General features: G+C 45.2%; 1 protein-coding gene across 2 annotated transcripts in view; it reads left to right on the forward strand.

The window, feature by feature from the left end:
* Positions 1 to 19,776, forward strand: part of DAPP1 (dual adaptor of phosphotyrosine and 3-phosphoinositides 1) — a 43,217-nt gene that overhangs the window by 12,067 nt on the left and 11,374 nt on the right. Inside the window, exons 1-3 of one of the 2 annotated variants that reach the window (XM_053256348.1) lie at positions 5,017 to 5,112; positions 5,618 to 5,740; positions 7,621 to 7,754. In XM_053256348.1, the coding sequence (XP_053112323.1) occupies positions 5,060 to 5,112; positions 5,618 to 5,740; positions 7,621 to 7,754 (310 nt within the window). In that variant the 5' untranslated portion in view covers positions 5,017 to 5,059. Of the gene's footprint in view, positions 1 to 5,016; positions 5,113 to 5,617; positions 5,741 to 7,620; positions 7,755 to 19,776 lie in introns of those variants that run through there. The other variant, XM_053256347.1, reaches the window with a different exon arrangement.

The following is a 19,776-nucleotide window of genomic DNA, read 5'->3' on the forward strand; positions in this document are numbered from 1 at the left end:
CCTAGTGCCCCGAACCTCTCGGAAATCAGGGACCAACAAAAGGGCCATCTGAGATTATCTGACTGGATGGGAGAGGTGGGTCTGTAGGTAGACAGGTGCCAAACCCTGCAAGGCTTTGAAGGTCAAAACCAGGACCTTAAATTGAACTTGGAAGTGAATAGGCAACCAGTGCAATGACTGCAGGAGAGGTGTTACCCAGTCATATTTTCTGGCACCCATGAGTAGGCAAACCACTGCATTCTGGACCCATTGTCGCTTCCCGATCATCCTCAAAGGTAATCCTAGATAGAGAGCATTACAATAATCTAAGCAGGAGATAGCAAGGGCATGGGTCACTGTCATTAATGCCTGCCGATCAAGGTAAGGGCGTAATTGGCGAATCAGATGAAGCTGGGCAAAAGCACTTCTGGCCGCAGCCTCCACCTGCTGGTCAAACAGGAGGCGTGAATCCAAAAGGAGCCCCAAATCACGAACAAGCTCCTTTGGAGGCAGTGTCACCCCATCTAGAACAAGTTTCACATCCAGCTGTTGGCCGGTACAAGAGCTGAGTAAAAGTAGTTCAGTCTTAGTGGGATTCAGTCTGAGTTTATTTTGATTCATCCAGACCTTAACAGCTTCCAGGCATCGAGTAAACACAGAAACAGCCTCCCCAGAATGGAGGCAGAAACAGTCTTGTTCTGTGATTTTCTCCTCTTATTTCTCCCTCCCCCCTGCTTTTTTGGCCCCCCCTTTTGTTAGGAACTTAACCCCTAGATTCCCATAGGAGTAAGGTTTCGTTGTTCATGGTTTCCATATTTGCACCCATAGGCAGGAATGGAACCCCTGCAAATAACAAGGGCCACCTGTACTGCCCCAAACTCACATCTCTGGGTAGTTTACAACTAACATAAAACAAATTAAAACGGATATCAAAACATTAAAACAGTTTAAAACCACCATTCTAGTTAAAATCTTGGGTGAATAAATGTGTTGAGAGCCTTTTAATAAGCTGTCAGAGATGGGGAAGTTCTTCTTCAGCAGGGGGCTTAATGGGTCTTAAGACACCAATACAACTTCTATGTGGACAGTGAAATATAAGTGATCAATCAACTGGATAGGATAAGAATCATAACGTCTTAGCACATGGAATTAGCAGTTTGATGAGAAACAGTGAGTCCCCTGCAACAGAAGGACCTTTTTAGGAGGGTGACATTCTGGGGGTGGAGCAGGGTAGAGTGACATTGTGGGGGTAGTTTAGTGACAGATATGTCTTTACCCCTAAGTAAACCACAGCATCTGGGCACTTTCCAGATTACATGCTAAACAGGGGTAAAATGTTTCGACTTGGCCAGATCATATTGAAAACGACCCCCAGAATCTCAAACTCCTACAATGGGTAAATGCAGCTATTTTTCTGCAATGAACTTTCAATGTTGTAGCACTATAATGCAAAGATAAAATCCGAAATAAGGCATCAGAAATGTGAACAGCACCTTGCTGTCAGCGCAGAAACTGCGGTGTCACAATACAAGAGGTACGGAAGCACATTTTGCAGATCTGAAGTGACACTGTTGTAGGGTTTAATATTGTGATATCCGAGGGCGGGGGGAAATCGGAACTGTGCAAACATGAGTTAGAAACTGATGTGCATCCTATTTTAAAAACATGAAAAGAAGCAGACAACTTTCCCCTTTAATTGGATCTTGTTTGGCAGCAGTAACAGTAGCCTGCAATGCAAAGTGTAATTAAAAGTGACATCACTGAATGCATTTCGTGACTGATTTGTATTGGGAAGAATGCTGACTTTTGGTATGCCTACCCAGCTGACCTGAGATAATGGGTCAATTCTGACCCTATTTTTTTCTTTAAGATGTCACATTTTATTTTGGGTTACAGGTACTTCTTGGTTTAATTTGTACATAGTTAATGTGAAAGGAGTTGATATTGTTGCCTGAATATTTGCTTGTTCTGTTCCCTGACATGTCTCTAAATAAGCTGAGTGGCTTTCAGTGCACATAGATGTAAACAATGTTACCACCCTGAGCATATTTTAGTAAAATCTAATTCATATGCTGTTTTCAGCATCTGTGCAATTTGTGTACAGTATACGTGCATTTCCATACAATTATTCACATGTTATGTTGAACACACATATGGCAGTACATTTACTCTCTGTACCCCACATTTGTGTGTGGGTCAGGGGGTCAGTACCCAGGCTCTCTTTCAAAATGAATATATTAGTCCTGCACACACATAAAACCTATATGTCTATAGACACCTGAATGTTTTTCACACCAGCTTTTAGTTCACATCTCTTCCGGAATGGAGGGGACGCGTTCACATATTGGCCAAATTTGCCCCAAAGTTCCTGCAAGCTATTGCAGGGAGCGCTTCACATACAATTCGGGGTTTTCATCACGCGTTAGGGTGTAGCCTGATTTATATCTGGAGTTAAAAAATCCACTTTTTGCATCCGTTTTTTGGGGGGCAACTTCGAACTCCCAATAAAGTCTCGCAGAAAATCCGTGGTAAAGCCTGCTGTCTAGGAAAGCTCCTGATTGAGTATACAACGAAACGTCTGAATAGAGCCATGTCCGATTCAATAGAGTGGCTGACATACAGAGCAAACACGCACTGGTCCAGCGAGAGAGTACCCTATAGAATTTCCCAACTAACTGCAGCAGGGAGACAGCCACTTTTGACACCCTCCCCTTCCCCAGGAAGCCCTCTGCGCCACTTGGAAATATGTCCCTGAAGGCTATGCAGCCCTTGGGGACACTTTGGGGTGGCACAGAGGGCTCCCTGGGGAAGGCAAGGGAGTCAAAAATGGCCACTCCCCTGCTGCACCGATGCAGTTAGATGGGAAGTTCTGTTAGGCTGCCTTTTCACTGCAGTAGGGTATCCTTGCTCTGTATTTCCGCCAGCAGAACCTACTCTTCAAGTAAATATGCAGAGCCTTGAGCAACTGTCTCCTCACATGCAGCACATTACAAGTTGTTTCAGAAGTAAGCCTTTCTTTATTCAATAATTGTAGATAAATGCAGATAGGATTGCAACCTTAATGTGTGTTTCCCATCTTTTCCCTGTATGATTTTGCACAGAATGTGCGGTCCTTTGGCATCACGAGTTGTGGTTGGTTTTTCCTTTCTTTCTTTCCACGATTTCTAATCACTGTGGTATCAGATAATCACAGGTTTGGCTTTTGACTCTCATTCTGGCACTCCACCAGCTCATCTTGAACAACAGGTGGTGTTAAGGATTACCCGGTGTTAAGGATTACCCTTTGATCTTTTCATGTGTACTGTGTAGGTGGTACTTGGAGTCGCTTCTAATCTTAGCAGTATTGCATACTGGGAGCATGAGACCATTCATGTCTTCTATTTAGGGCTCTGTGAACATTTCTCTGTGCTGCAAAATGCCTGATTTTGCACCAAGTAACTCAAAGTTCACAAAAAGACCAGATCAAGATGTTTGGTCCCTATGTCTTCTTTTATGGCTCAGTTACACTAACGTACTATCTAAAATCTCTCCCATGAATTACCTAGCTGGCCTAGAGTGTCCACTGTGAAATGTAAGATGATATTGATGTCAGCTTCATGCAGTAGTCCTTCATATGTATTGAAGTCACGGAGTACATGTGTGGCATGCTTCATTGGCCATAAAGAGGAAGTGTGCCAGTGACGAGGCTTCCTGAAGAGAGGACTTCAGGAAATACAGATTTAGAAAGTCACCAAAGTGGCTTGAAAATGTCTTGGGCAGCTAAAACTGCTGGTGCACGCACGCACACACAGAGGCACGTACTAGATGACCTTGGACAAATTGCTTTCTTCACTTACCTACTTGATAGGATTGTTGGGAGGATAAATAGAATAAGAATGATAAAGGACTTGGTACACGGAAAAGCTCTTGAGGAAGTAATATACAGTATAACAGAAGAATTCTAGAAAGAAGTAAGTGAAGGGCTGTGCTTACACCCTCTTAAGAAAGAAAAATAAAATTCTGCAACTGGGCACTTATATTATGCCCAGGAAAGCTGAGGTCTGAGAGAATGGGACTGTAGCTCAGTGGCAGAGAATCTGCTTAGGACATAGAAGGTCCTAAGTTCAAAAGCCAACATCTCTAGCCAAGGCGGAGAAAAATTCCTGCCTGAAGTCCTGGAGAGCTGCTGCCTGTCAGAGTAGACAAGATTGTGCTAGATGGGCTAATGGTCTGACTCAGTAGACAGCAGTTCCTGTGAAATCTGCACAGATTATCCAAATAGAGCCAAAACTTAAAGAACTACTTTCCTAATACTGATTTTACAACAGGGTTTGAAATTTAGTAATATTAGCAGGTTGAGTAGATCAAAATTGAGTTTGTAAGGTTTAGATATATGTTTTGAATTATTATTATAGCAAGGATTAATTCTATAGTTGGTGATTCACGAGGAGGTGTGAGCGGGAAGTCAATATTTGTTTAATGTGTTGTGAACGTTAAGATATTGTTAAAATCAATAAAAATTTAAACAAGGAAACAAGGAAAATGCATTCCCACCCTTTGTCTGTGGTGTTTCAGCCATTTTACACATTTCTCTAGTCATTGAAAGACACCAGGAATCTCAAACGAGGAATGATGGCACCAGGGCTCGCTCCCTACACCACAGCAGCTCCCAGGGTTGGCCATATCATCTCTGTTGTGGTGCAATACCACTCATATACTGTCCAGAGGTGGTACTGTTGTTCTTCAGCCCAGGTGACCCGAAGAACCAATAGGGGCCTGCCTGTCTCTATATAACAATTGCTCCAGGCTTGGTTCCTCGGTCTGAGCAACTTGTTGCCTTGCCCCATCTTAGCCACTGCTTGGCCAGTAGCCTTTCTTTGCTTGTGTCTGCGGCCTCTGACCACACCAGGCCTGGGTCATCATGGGAGTAGCAAGGGAGTAGCAAGCTCCATTCATGATCCCTGAAATTCACCTTCCACCTTCTGGAATTCTAGTGGGCATTCCAACCCCCAACCCCACCCACTTTCAAGTGTATTTGGGCAGCCGTAAAGGCTAGAGACTTCTCTTTACCAAAAGAGAGAGAGAATGCAGAGGAAGCTGAATGTTACACTACTTCCTGTGTTCCACGGAATTGCAGTGTACACAGAGATCTGGGTATGAGAGTTCTCTGAGGGCCACACAACACATTACGTTGCAGTAATGTAACAGAGCGGAGGCAAGCCAAGTAGCGGAGGCAAGCCAGCGGTGGCCCATGTCTGGCCACGGCGGCAGCTCCACTCGCCCCGCACCCTACATCTGATGCCAGATGCGGGGGTTAGCTATGCCCTCGTGTCTGACGCCATACACGGGGGGGGAGTTAGATCCAGTCCAGCACTGCATTCAAAGCACAGCCAGGTGCGGTCTCCGGGCCGCGTTGCAAATGCAGCACTGGCCTAGATCTAACTCCCGAAAGGGGCCGCGCGGAGCTCAGAGCAGTTTGTAGGTGCTACCGGAGTGTAGTCAAGCACCTTCTAATTTATGCTTAAACGCACCACCCCGGTACCGGCTGCTACTGTTGCAGTTTGATGATGAGATTTCCACCACTGAAGTTATTTTTGCTCTGTCATTCACTGTAGTCAATATGGCATGTAATGGATCTTGAATTTGGATGTCTTGTTAGGTGGTACCACGACAGTCTTACTCGCCATGCAGCTGAGGCTCTTCTTCTGTCCAATGGCAGTGATGGAAGCTACCTCCTACGGAAGAGCTACGGCAAACCTGACCTCTTTTCTCTCTCAGTAAGGTACGGTGTCATGGGATGGAATCTTTCTGGTGCCGTGCACTCAGGACTGCACTCTTGAATGGCGCATGGCATCAACTAATCAAAACAACCCCACTTCAGAGAGCCAGTCTTGGGGTGGAGAGCCAATTTTGCGTTAGTGAGCATTAATTGTCCCCTTTGCTAAGCAGGGTTTGCCTTGGTTTGCATTTGGATAGGTGATTACATGTCTACTGAAAGATATTCCTCTTACGGGATGGGGTCATAGTTCAGTGGCAGAGCATCTGCTTCCCATGAAGAAGGTCCTAGGTCCAATCCCTGGCATTTCCAGGAGGCTTTACACACAGGGCTTCTACCCCGAATCTCCTTCAGGAGAGAATGTGTGTGTGTTCACACACCAGCCAAACTTACCCCAAAGTCCCTTCGAGATCCTTGGACCCACTCTACACACAAATTGGGCTTTGTCTTGCGAATTCTAATCTAGCTTATCTCGAGTTATTTCCAGGTTTTTAAAATGCTGGTTTTAAGCTACTTTTTCTGAAAACTCCAAAGCAGATAGGGAGAGGCACTGATGTAGAATCATTAGCATGATAAGAGGAATACTCTCTTTACAAATGCAAATGTAGCTCTTACTAATATCACCCCCCGCCCCACATTGGCTAGAAGGAAAACAAGGAGGCATGCCATGTGGACCTGCATCAAAAGCAAACCCGAGAGCAGAGGGGAGGGGCTGCTTCCCTCAATGCTGCGAGTGTAATTCGAAGTGGCTTCGCTCAACATTTACCCTGCAGCATGAAGCCATGTGTGAATAACTCCCTGGTAGGGCTGGGGAAAACTCTTGCCTTAAAACTTGGAGATTGCTGCCAGTCAATGAAGACAGTATTGAGTTAGCTGGACCAAGGGTCTGACTTGGTGTGAGGCAGCTTCCTATGTCCCTATATATCCATACTCTACCCCCATATCAACAACATGGATTAGAATACCCATAAATGTACCGAAAACCGAGAAAGCTCACCCATTCACCATACATTAGCTCACTAGCTACCTCAGCTCTCAGTATAAACAGATGATTCAAGTGTGTTCAGGGATAGTTGATCTGCAAGAAGTAATCCGCATCTATGCTTATTTCTGACTTTCTTCCAAAGTCTGTTACAAAATATTTCTTAAGCCTCGCATTTGTTTCCAAAATACAATATGCTGTGCTAAAAATATAATAGTGGTGTTAGAAAAGTATCTTAGAAAGAGAATGAATTTGTACGTGCAGAATGAACTTTGTTTAAAATACAAATGCTCTTCATCAGAGCAATTGCTGTGTGGACTTATTATTGAACATCCCGCCCCACACGGGGTCCCTCTCGGTGTGATACAAGATCCCTCGTGTTGTATCTCCCCACAACTGTGTCCCCAAGTATAACGATTTATGTTTCCCCACATGTTTCACTTATACGAGAGTAGGCACAGAGTAAGGAGCAAGCCACATAGCAAGAAAAGTGCTTCTGATGCCTGTATCATTCCAGTGATTCACCTGGTCAGTGATTCCAGTGATTCACCCCACATTGGCTAGAAGGAAAACAAGGAGGCATGCCATGTGGACCTGCATCAAAAGCAAACCCGAGAGCAGAGGGGAGGGGCTGCTTCCCTCAATGCCACGAGTGTAATTCGAAGTGGCTTCGCTCAACATTTACCCTGCAGCATGAAGCCATGTGTGAATAACTCCCTGGTAGGGCTGGGGAAAACTCTTACCTTAAAACTTGGAGATTGCTGCCAGTCAATGAAGACAGTATTGAGTTAGCTGGTTTAAGAACAGGATGACATTTTCATGGGATACGTAGTTTGCCTTGCAAGGCAAATAAAATCTAGTTATTTTAAGTTCCTGCAATTTATTTTGCTTTGCTTTGTTTCAGAGCAAAAGATTCTGTCAAACACTTTCACGTGGAGTACACTGGGTCTTCATACAAGTTTGGCTTCAATGAATTTGCAAACTTGAAGGATTTAATCATGCATTTTGCAAATCAGCCTTTGATTGGTAGTGAGACAGGTAATGCACATTTGTTTCTATGTTTGCACCAAATAATATTGTTACACACAGAGAGATGTATGTCCACTGCATTCATTGTCTCCTTTCTGTTTCGTATGGCTGCACCAACACCCTGTCATTCAGTGGGCAGGTTCAGACATCACTCAGAACTTCTGTTAATGCTGAGCTCTGCACAATGTTCCTCAGCTTGGGAGTACATGTTCTCCTCTCCCCCTCCCTACACGAGTGTCTACTTTCTTTCTCTGTTACCATAAGCTGAGATTGGTTGCGACATCCAAACTCAACAACCTCAACTTATTCTAACCTACTTGCTTCAGAGAACCTGAGACCTAAATTCAAGGGCTGAAGTGAGTTTCCAGAAACTGGGGGAAACTCCTGCCTGAAATCTTAGACAATACTAAGCCAGTAAGTGTAGATTTTGCTGAGCTTGATGGACCAATGGCCTGACTCAGTATAAAACACCTTCCTATCTTTGTGTGGTTGTTCTGGAGATTAATTTTAGGTTGTGCACTAGCTTTTGGATTGTTTCTAATGGGCCAACATGGTTACCTGCAATTTATATTCTACTTCTACTATATCATCAATATTTATATACTGCTTTTAAACAAAAGTTTTCAAATAGTTTACATAGAAAAAGAAATAAGATGATCCCCTGTCCCCAAAGGGTTCACAATCTAAAGGGGAACTCAAGGAAACCAGCAACAGCCACTGGAAGGATGCTGGGCTCAGGTTGGATAGGGGCAATTAATCTCCCCATTAAATATGAGAGAGCCACTGCTTTAAAAGATACCTCTTTGTTCAGTAAACAGAGCTCGTATCAGTTAGCAGAAAACTTCCCCACAGCCCCTAACACTTACCAGGATCTGGCATCTTTGATTTCTATGTTCGAAGGGGGAGAAATAGCTTAGAATTCACTGTTAGAGACTTTATGCCATTCTCATTTTATGTTTGCATGTGTTGCATTTTGGAACAAGGGTCCATTTCCTGTACCTAATCTTAATGGCAAGGAAATATTTCATTTAAATAGATACAGTATCTTAGATCTGAGAAGGAAGGGGGTTGAGAACAGAGAAAGGCAGGGACTCTCCCAACCAGAAATGGTTTAATCTCTTTGGAGTGTCATATCTATTTCCTGACATGAGTGTCAAACCCCGATTGAGGTGGACCCAACTGACTCACTGCCCTGAAACCTGAGCTCTGTTGTTTAACAGTTCCTAAATAGGTTTGTTCTTTAACACATGAGGTGCCCCAGATCTTTTGGATAGACGAGGACTGCTTGGTATAGATCCAAAAGAAGTCTCCAATTATCAACTGATTACATGACAAAAGTGAAGGGATTGAAATTTAATAACACTCAAGTACTTGGCCATCCTGTGTGAGAGAGGAAAGGTCAAGAGCTATGAGCCATCTAGAGTTTATTTGTTTATTTCAGGAAATTAAAAAATCACCCCATGGCTTAAAACTCCCAGGGTGGCAAATACTTCAATTTTTTAAAACAACAACAACAACAACAGATACCATGAAGTTATAATGGCTGACATACAGTGCAGTAAACAGCTGTACCCGTACAGTAAATAATGCACCAGTGCAGTAAAGTTATAATGGAAGCACCAGTGCAGTAAAAAAGCAGCCTAACAGAATTTCCCAAATAACTGCATTGGTGTAGTGGGGAAATGGCATTTTTCTTTACGCCTTCCCCTTTCCCAGGAAGCCCTGTTGGGCACTTTGTGCTGGTTCACACTCTGAAGTGACCAATGTGGCATGAGAAATCTCACCTCCATATATGTGTGTGTGTGTCCTTTCCTCGCTGGAGAAGAGAAAAAAACCTGTCTGTTGCAACAACACATCTGTTCCCTTCCAAAGTTTTTTTTTTAAAAATGAAGTTATGTCACCCAACTGGGTGTGATCTGAAGGCACAAACTGCAGCAACCTTCAGAGGCTGGATAGGAGACTATCTGGAGATGCTATATGTATTTCTGTGAGTGAAAATAAGGCTATAAGTGATGAAAAGTTTTCTTCCAGACTAATAGCATGATCCGCCAGATATTGGGCTCAAGCACAATGCAAATAGTTATACTTCTGTGCAGCACACATTTCTTTCAGTGGAAAATGCACAGATGATGTTTCTTGTTGAGATATGCATGAATCATATTTTGCTATTTGATTTGAGATCAAATAACAAAATACTCGAATCGATTCATTGAAACAGCAGCCATGGTCGGCTGTTTTGACAAATCACCTCAAATCGATTTGAATGATTCAGCCATAGAGAACAATGGGGAACTAAACACCTCATTGTTCCCCATAGATAGGTCCTAGGGGCACCCGAGTAGCTTGGGTGGTAGGGCATACTGGATGCTACCTACCACACAACCCACAAAAGAAATGAGCAAGTGGGTGATTTAACAAATGTTTAACCTTCCCCCCTACCCCACAAAAAACCCATAGGATCCTATGGATTTTTTGGGAAAGGGTAAAAAAGTTCTAAAAATCACCCACTTGCCCATTTCTTTTGTGGGTTGGGTGGTAGGTAGTACCCTGTCCGGCTATGTGCCCCTTTGCCACCCGACCCAGCCTGACAAAGTGCTTGTGGGCTTGGCCTCAGAGTGGAGACGGGGAGGGGGTTCAGTTTCACCTGGTTCCTCCTCCACCCCTGGCTGTCCGTTCCTTATGCTGGCCTCTCTATAGAGGTCCTCAGCACCTCTAGAGGTCCCCAGCCACCTTCTCATCCTCAGCTAGCCCCTTCTATGCCTCTATACAGGATATTCACTGCCCACCCCAATTATGGGGCCAATGCCCCTCTTTATTTCCCTTAATCTCTCATCCCCTCCAGCTGCAGTCTCTGTCTTTCCCTCTCCTCCCTCCTTGTGCTCAGACCCCCTCCCTTCAGGTGGCGCGCTGCTGATGTCATCCCTGCGTGCCTCCCTGCCAGCCCTCTCAGGGCTTGGTATGTTCTATGCCGGCTCTGTGGCTGGTGCCTTGGGCTGCCGCAGACTGCTGGGGCTCAGTGGGCTGCTCTCTCTCTTTATGCCTCTTCCCAGTGGTGGCCTGCCTTCGCCTCCTTGACTGATCTCATTGCCATGCCTTCGGAGGTAATTCCAATCAGCTGGATTGGATGCACCCATCATGCCATACCAATTTGGTGTCCCTAGGACCTACCCCTGGGGAACAATGGGGTGTTTTGAGTTCACCATTGTTCCCTCTGGCCGAAACAACACGATTTTAACTCTGCTTTTTGCAACTCTGCTTTGAAAAACACTGCAGAACAGAAGCACACATTCCCTCCCAACATAGAACACCACATTTTGCCAAACACAGTCCAGACATGGCCAACAAAGAATAACTGATCCAGAATCCACTGCCAGCCACAGTGCAGTATCATCATTGGCACAAGCTGCACTCTCACGCACAATTATTCATTCATTCATTCAATTTCTATACTGCCCTTCCAAAAATGGCTCAGGGTGTTTTACACAGAGAAATAAATAAATAAGATGGATTCCTGTCCCCAAAGGGCTCACAATCTAAAAAGAAACATAAGATAGACACCAGCAACAGTCACTGGAAGTACTGTGCTGAGGGTGGATAGGGCCAGTTATGACTCTTGTCATTATGACTCCAGCAACCATAGCATTAAGATCAACTAGAACATCTTCAGTCACAATTTGACTGAGTACACCTTGCAATGCAGATTGCAGAGCAGTGAGTGAAGGACAAAATAATCTCAAGGCCAGATCTGGAGCGCATCACAACAATCACCAAGAAATATTACACAGAAAGCTGTCATTGTCCATTTCTCACAACACCATCTCACAAACAGACCGAACCACAACTCAAGGAAAGCAGGCAGGCACCCAAGTTTTGCCTTTGTCAATCTGAGATCCACTAAAACCAGATAGTTAACACAAGGAGTAGCAAAGCAAGCATATACATATTCAGTGCTGAGAAAACTACAAAATCAAACCTTCCTTCCCTCCTGCCTGCCACAGAGAGGCAGGAGGACAGAGCAGTCATGGCCTGATAGATCAATGGTCTGAGAAGAAACAAAGCTTATACTCTTAGCATGAGAAGAAGTCATAGGAACATAGGAAGCTGCCATATACCGAGCCAGACCACCTAGCTCAGTATTGTCTACACAGACTAGGAGAAAGCCCTCCCAATTGTACTTCAGCCGCCATAGGCGGCTGCATTGTGGGACTAGTCTTCTCCAGAAAGGAGAACTTGCGCACAACTACATCAGTGGGGATGATTCAGGCAGTAGCCCTCTCCCGCTGTCACCCACCACAACCAACAGCATCATATCTCTCTCTGCTTGCCACTCTGCTCCTCACCTTTCCAGACAACTTGGGTTTTAAAAAAAATTTAGGCCCTAACTCTGATGGGGGGGGGTAGAAGAAGTGCCTTTAAGGAGGTGTGGGGCTAGGGGTGGTCTATTTATGGTCTGTGTGCCACAGACAGCACTTTCTATAACACCGTGGTGCACACAGAGAAGCTAGATTTTTTTTTAAACAAATAAGCAGGCTTAATGGGGAGGCTTTTTTGGAGGAGAAGCAAGGAACAATGACGCAAATTAAAGGGAAGGGAAGGCAAAGGGCAGGGGATTACTGTGGTGTCTCTAACCCAAGTCCACCTCTCCTATCCTACAGTCCCACCACCTAATCCCTCCCTTCCCCAAACTAGGTCCTATTTAAAGAACTCTGTTCTCTAACCTGACCAAGGTGGGGTGGGGGATTGCTTATCTTCTGGTGTCTTCTGTGGGGGGCTTCCTGTGTCTTCAGCTGGAGTCTGCCAGGTGTTGCTCTTGGAGGCACTGTTGGGCTGAGCACACACTGGAACTCAACAGCTGGGGGGAGAGCATCTGGGCACCAGTCAGGCACCCACCCACCCACCCACCCAATTTTTTTTTTGAAAAAATCGGAAACAGAGAGAGCCTGATAGGCCAGGCACCAGACAGAACACACCAGCCTACAAAATCCAAAAATTAATCCACTAGGGACACAGCAGCAGCAAAAGTGCAGCTTGGGGCTGCAAAAGAAAAAAAGTATCACAGCACCCCAGTTATTAAAGCCACTGAGGGCTATAAGCAAGAAGAAGAAAAATGCAAAGAAGTGTGGGGGGGTGTTTCAAAGCAGCACCCATTTAAAGCCACTGGGGCTGCTGGTACAAAAGTAAGTAAATAAGTAAGTAAATAAAAGCAGCTGCAAATTAAAGGGGGGTGAATTAGAGAGACAGATACACTCAGCAGGCACTCTTTGTCTGGCCCAGACCACCCAGCTGGCCTGGCCCAGCCCGGGCCCGGCCCAGCCCGGACCACCACCACCCTCTGCTCTCAGTGCTGCTGCTGCAGGCTCTTTTTGATTCTTCTCTGTAGAGCCTCTTAAATATATTTTGAAAATCTCTCCATTGGCCTCTCCCCTCCCTGCTCCCTCCACCTAGCTAATGGGGGCACAGTTGCCCATGATAACACTTGCTTTGAATGATAACAAGCCAACCAAGAAGCAAGGACATCTCAAGCCAATCAAAAGCCAGAGCCAGAAAATCAATCAGCAAGGTGGAAAAACAAAACAGGACTAAAAATAGTGTTGAAATCACTTGAATTGATTAAGTTTGAATCAGGGTCTATTCAATTTGAACTCAAATCAGGCCCTTCATTAAAGGGGCAATTCAATTTTACTTTGAATCACTCGAATCACCCAGATTTGAGCTCAAATCCATTCAACTTATCCATTCAACTTGAATTTCTTGTGGATTGTGTCCTAAGGGCTCATTATTGGTTAGTTGGTTTTCATTCATTCATTCATTCATTCATTCATTTGATTTCTATACCGCCCTTCCAAAAATGGCTCAGGATGCAATTTTTATTACCACTATCATTTACCATTTTTATTACCATTTTTATTACCATTTTTATTTACCATTAACACAAAGATATAACAAACAAATAAGATTTTAATTTTAAACCTTACAGTTTATTATTAGTTATTGTTAACCTTTCTGATTTACCTTGCAGCATATTGTGATCACATCCCCCATCATCTGTTACATCTGTTAACACTTAAGCAGTTGGTTTTATATGATACCAGTGAATCTGATCTCCAGCACTGAACATTGCATTTGCCCAGGCTCAGACTGGCCCACAGGGCAACAGGGCATATTCCCGGTGCGCCCCACCCATGGTGTGCCCTTGCGCCCCACAGAACTTGGCAGCAGTGAATACTCCCACCCTTAATTACCCATTCTGCTCAAAACCTGATGCCCTCCCCACATACATTTCACCCCCCTCTCAGTGCCCCCAATGCGGCCCTGCATTTGCCCAGTGGCCTACCAACTCCCTTATCAGATTCTCCTAGCTTTTCATGTGTCTCAAATTCTTCACTGGCTAGAGAACAGCGTTAAACTTCACAATGCAAATGGACTTGTGTCTTTCCATGTTGTTTTTCTACTTGGAGCAATACACAATTAGCTCCAAGTTGGAAAGCCTAGCCGGTACAGAATGCAGCAGCATAGGTCCTCATGGGTGTGTGGGTGTGTGCTTAGCAGCATGTGAATCCATTTTGTTCTGTCTTCACTGGCTGCCAGTTCATTGGCAGGCTCAATTCAAGGTGTTGGTTATTACCCTTAACGCCTGTGTAATGGTGTGGAACCAGGATGTTTAAAAGCATCCTGTCCCTCCTTACTGTGCAACCACTGACTGAGATTCAGTTGGTGGGGACTAGAGACAGTACCTTTTTGGTTGTGGTCCCTCAGTTTTGGAACACCCTCCTGGAGGAGCTTTGCCATCCTTCCTCTCTCAGGGTCTTCAAAAAGCATTTGAAAACCCATCTTTTAAGATAAGCTTTTTAATGTTTTTGTTTGCAGTCTGTACTAGTGGGTTTTTGAAATTAAATGTTCAAGTTTGGTTTTAACTGGGTCCTGTTTTTAGTGAACTTTTATAAATATTACCTTGTTTTATTGTTTTACCATTCTTGTGAGCTGCCTTGAGCTGCCTTATACTGAAGGGGTGAGATATACAGTGGTCCCTTGACCTACGAACTACTCGACATCTGATGTTTTCGAGTTACGAGTGACAAAAAAGACCGGAAGTAGTTGCCGGTTTAGATTCAGCTTACTCAACCTACGAATATTTAGATGCGGTTTCCTCGACTTACGAATGTTTCCAGACCTCCGTGGTGTGCTCTTCGACTTACGAAAATGTCAACCTCCGAACGTGCGTTCGGAACGGATTAATTACGTAAGTCGAGGGACCACTGTAAATATTTTAAATAAATAAATATGTTAAATAAATTAAATAGGACAATTTCTCCCCATATGACTCTCCCCACTCCCTCCATTTGTCATCTGAAGCTCTGCTTTGTGTTTTCGTTGCCTCCCCCCACTCCAGAGGTTTGCTTGTGGGGGATTCAAGAAAGCATCTCTTTGGCTGTAGCCTTCACATTGTGGAATTCCTTCCTTTTTCAAGCCCAAGCCCCACCCCCGTTATGTTTCTGGTGCCTGGCAAAGTTGTTTTTATTTCATCCAGTATTTGGTCTCACTGCCAAACTTCCTTGTATCCCTGCTGGATACAAGGAAGGTTCTTTTAATTTTGCTATTCATTGAATGGTTAATGGTTGATAGTTTTGTTTTGCTCGGTTCCCTGCAGGCCCTCTTAAGGCCAACCATGGGCCATTCTTCCCGCTGGGTATCTCTTGTCTTAATGCCGTGGTATTCAGTTTGCGTCTGTTTTTAGGTGGTTTTTATACTGCCGTGAGCTGCCTTGGAGCTAGAACCTTTTTGTGGAGTGACCGGTGGGATATAAATTCCTGGATCAGGGGGTGTCAAACTGTGGCTCTTAGATGTGATTCTCAGTTATCTCAGAATAACTGAGAATAACTCTGTTGTTCACTTTCAAAAGTAAGAAAAACTTCATTTATTATTTATTCATTTATTTGAAAGACAAAAAATGAGTGGCTCACAGGTAGTGATGGTGTGGTGGTGAGTGCTTCTTTGGGCTGCTGCCCTGCTTTTCCCCCTGGCTGGCCAGTGATAAAATGGCCTTTGGCCCCCACCGCTTTTCCATGTGGTGGTGGCAGTTTCCTTCCATGGCTGGCAGGCCACTTATCAGGCTGGCATGCATGCCCTGGCCTGTTTCCTCCCATGGCCAGTGGCTGCTGCTCCAGGTGTCATGCACACCTCTCCTGCTCCCTCCCCTGGACAGCGGGGTCAGCAACTGCTCTGAAGTTGGGAGCGCTCGCTGGAGCCTGCTGGCTGGGGGCTGAAGCAGGCTGCTTCTCTGAGTGTTGTACATGCCCCACCTGATCCCTTTCCCAGTGGGCTCCAGCGACTGCTCCAATGTTTGCTGGGACCTGCCAGCCAGGGGATGGAGCAGGCCACTTCTCCGGGTGTCAAGCACACCTTGTCTGCTCCCTCGATGAGATGGGCAAGGGGAGGAGGAGAAATAGCTGGCCACTCAAGAAACTGCCAGTAACACGCTACCAGCAATGTGGGGCAGGGGTAGGAAGAAAGGAGAGGGAAAGTGGGTGTTAGAATCTGGGGGGACCAGCAGTGCAGAAGAAATGGGAAACGAGAGTAGGATTTGAAAAGAAATAAAGCAGGGAAGTGGTGGAGGGCAGACTTACGTGTGTGTGTGTGTGTGTGTGTGTGTGTGTGTGTGTGTGTGTGTGTTTTTTTGCTACGAATTGGGTTGCTGGGGTTTCAGAATCTGACTTGTTTGCACTTTGGGGTTGGTTGGTTGGTTTTTGTGATTATTTTAAAAACACAGTTCATGGCAATTTATGATTGAGCAGAAATCCTAGTTTTATCATCATGAAAATTTTTGTGTAAGGTGAGTGGATGAGATACTGGGTCTTCTCTTTTCAGGTCGATATTCAGAGTTGAGCATTATAGTCTGAAAGGCTAGGCTTGGCAAGAGTAATATAGTGAGATGTAATTTAGGTTAAGAAACACACAAACCCAACCAGTCTGGGTTGAGTAGGGACTTTGGGGCACTCTCAGCAGGAACCCACCCACCCCCCACTCCCTGAGCCATCAGGAATCTATTAGGATCCATAAGCCTCCGAAGGTGGACCATCCTAACTGGTCCCCCACCCCTGCAGAGGTGTATTGGGTCCACCCGCAGTTCAATCTTCACCAGATAATGATCTGTCCATGATAACAATATTGAGGCCTCCTGGTCTTAGACTATCCACAGAGCACCATTGACCCAAAGACCAAGTCAAGCATACGGCCTGCCACATGTGTGGGACCAGAAATCAGCTGAGACAAGCCCATGGTCAAGGTGGCCTCAGCATGGACATTCAAGTCCCCAAGACTAACAGCTGTGGGGTCCTCAACACCACATCTGAGACTACCTCAAGCAGCTCAGGAAGGGAGATTGTTAGGCAGCGGGGTGGGCGGTATACCAACAGAAACCCAACTTTGTCTTGTGAACCCATCACTACATGCAAGCACTTGAACTGGTCAGAAAGGCGGACAGTGCATCTGGTGAGGGAGATGGTTTCCCGATGAACCAGTGCACCCCCACCTCCCTGCCCACCCCACCTTGGCTGATGATGCTCCTGGAAACCTGGTGGGCACAATTGTGAGAGATTTACATCTCCCCACTCATCCAACCAGGTCTCTGTAATGCATGCCAGGTCCACATGCTCATCCAGGATAACCTCCTGGATGGCTGTGGTCTTTGCATTTATGGACCTGGCATTTAATGGCAAGAGCTTCAGGCAAGGTTGGCTGCTGGGAGAGTTATTGGAGTCTCCTTGGATGGGAGAAGAACTGGAGGACATAATGGCTTTGATATAGCCAATGTGCCTTCCTCTCAGCTGGCATGTCCTACTCCCACCACCATATTGCCCTATGACAAGGACCACCTCAATTGGAAGGGTCTCCTCCAAAGCAACATGGCCCCCAAATACATATTGTAAAGACCAACTCCTTGGTAATGACAAGAAATAAAAACTCCCTCCTATTAAAACCGAGGCAATACTGTAGCCAATCTGGTAGGTTCTTTGCAGCTGCTAAATCTCCAGGAAGGCATGAGGAGGGCTGTTGCCATCAATGTTCTTGCTCAGCAATCCATCAAGCTCACTGTGCCTCTTCATCCCTCTGGCTGCTGCAGCCCACCAGCTGTTCCCGACTCGGCTGAGAGCCACAAGGACGAGAGTCCTTCGGTGTGCACTAAGAGGCTCATGCCCCTGGCTCAGCTTGATCTTAAATAGCAGTCACCTGGAAAGGGTGGAGCAGAGACAATCAGGGTCAGTGTTACAGCCCAGGGCATGGGTGGGGTGGTAGTTCTGTTTGACTGTTTGCTGCTGAGTGTTGTGTGAGCCAGAAGGCTAGAACACTAGCAATATAAGATCTGCCTGAAACTGCTAGGGAAATTAGCAGGGATGGAGCTGGTCTTACTCAAGCTTTCTGGGTCTTATGACAGAAGGCTAGCAAATTTGCTTGGTTGTATTTTGTAATTGTTGTACTCTTGCCAACTTAATCTTTCATCAACCGTTCATGCACTGTTGTTTTTTTAAATTTCATTTTTGAAATCTTTCTATCACAAGTAAACCTGTTCTTGTTTTTAATAGATTTTTTGGTGTCTCTGTTTTTTTTTAGTCCCAATTCACACCTACCCGCCCTTTTTACGACACTACTAAGTTTTGGTCTTATTTTTCAATGACAGAGGCTTTAGTGACTGTAAGCCTAAGTAGTCACACCAGTGGATGCTTAGACTAAGGGCCAGCTGCAACCAAGCCCTCACAGCTATGAAAACTGGTTTGGGCACTTTGCTGAAAAGTGGTATATAAATGTTTGTTGTAGTAGTTGCTGTTGACACTCAAGATGAATAATTGCTGATTTCATGCAGAAGTGGCCAAAATCCCTCCAGCCCTCAGAGATTTTACAAGTAGTTTAATGGATTAAAAATGTCAGTTCTTCCTTAACCCATTAGGATCTCAAACACTCTCTTACTGACTCGGGGAAGGGAAGCAGTTCATACACCGGCAAAAATAACAGTGCCACCTCAGTTTAAGCATAATCATAATCAGTGATGTAGTTGCCAGTTCAGAAGTGCAGGTGCTCTCCTTCTGTGTTCCCTCTAACAGGGATTCCCGGATGTTTACGACTCCCAGAATCCCCAAGCAAAAGCCATTGCAGCTGGGGATTCTGGGAGTTGTAGTCAACAACGTCTGGGAATCCCTGTTAGAGGGAACACTGCTCTCCATGACAGCCCCCACGGCCATGCCCACCCCAACAGCCAGAGAAGCTACAAAGTACAGGTGCTCCATCCCTGTGCACACCTCCTCCATTACACCCCTGACTATAATAATGGGAATGGACACAGAGAGGTCAAGATGGCTCATGCAAGATTTTGCACAGCATTTGCAGGGCATTGGATTGCATCTGCACAGGCAATCTAATTGGCTTGAAGAGGCAGTTTTTTAAAAAGGTGCTATGGAGGCAGCACACATCTCTTAATAAAAGCCCAAGATCCTGAATCTTCCCAAAATGTGCATTTCAGAAATTTGGGGTAGATTATTGTCTTGGGTGAACCTTGACCACCCAACTATTAGCATCAGTCTTTGGGCATGGTTTGAATGTACATGCTGCATCAACCTTCCTGAAGTTAAGCAGATCTGAATCCTGTCGGTACCTAGTACTGGTAGGTGCTGCCATGAGTCTCTTGATAGAAGAGAGGAGGGATATAAGTGCAATCAATTTATAAAGCTGAAAATTCTTCTCTAGTCCAGATTTTAAACCAAGCTGGAGAAGAATCCAGGGGCTCCTAATGCTCGCCTGTCCTTCAAGGTGAGTGTTTTGAGCCCCCAATGCTCATATGTGGTCCTAATCCCAGTGAGTTTAGCTGGCAACTCCAGGTGGAGTTTAGAAGATTTTCACTGGCTCTAGGGCAGAATACAGTGGTTTTCGGTAGGTTCAGGATGGAGCCCAGGGCAAAAGATAATTAATTTGTATCGCTAAAAGAAATGCTGTGGGGGGAGGAAACCCAAATGGCCTTGACAGTTGCTTTTCTGGCAAATTC

This window comes from Hemicordylus capensis, chromosome 5 (genome assembly GCF_027244095.1).
Source record: "Hemicordylus capensis ecotype Gifberg chromosome 5, rHemCap1.1.pri, whole genome shotgun sequence".
In the NCBI taxonomy this organism is placed as follows: Eukaryota; Metazoa; Chordata; class Lepidosauria; order Squamata; family Cordylidae; genus Hemicordylus; species Hemicordylus capensis.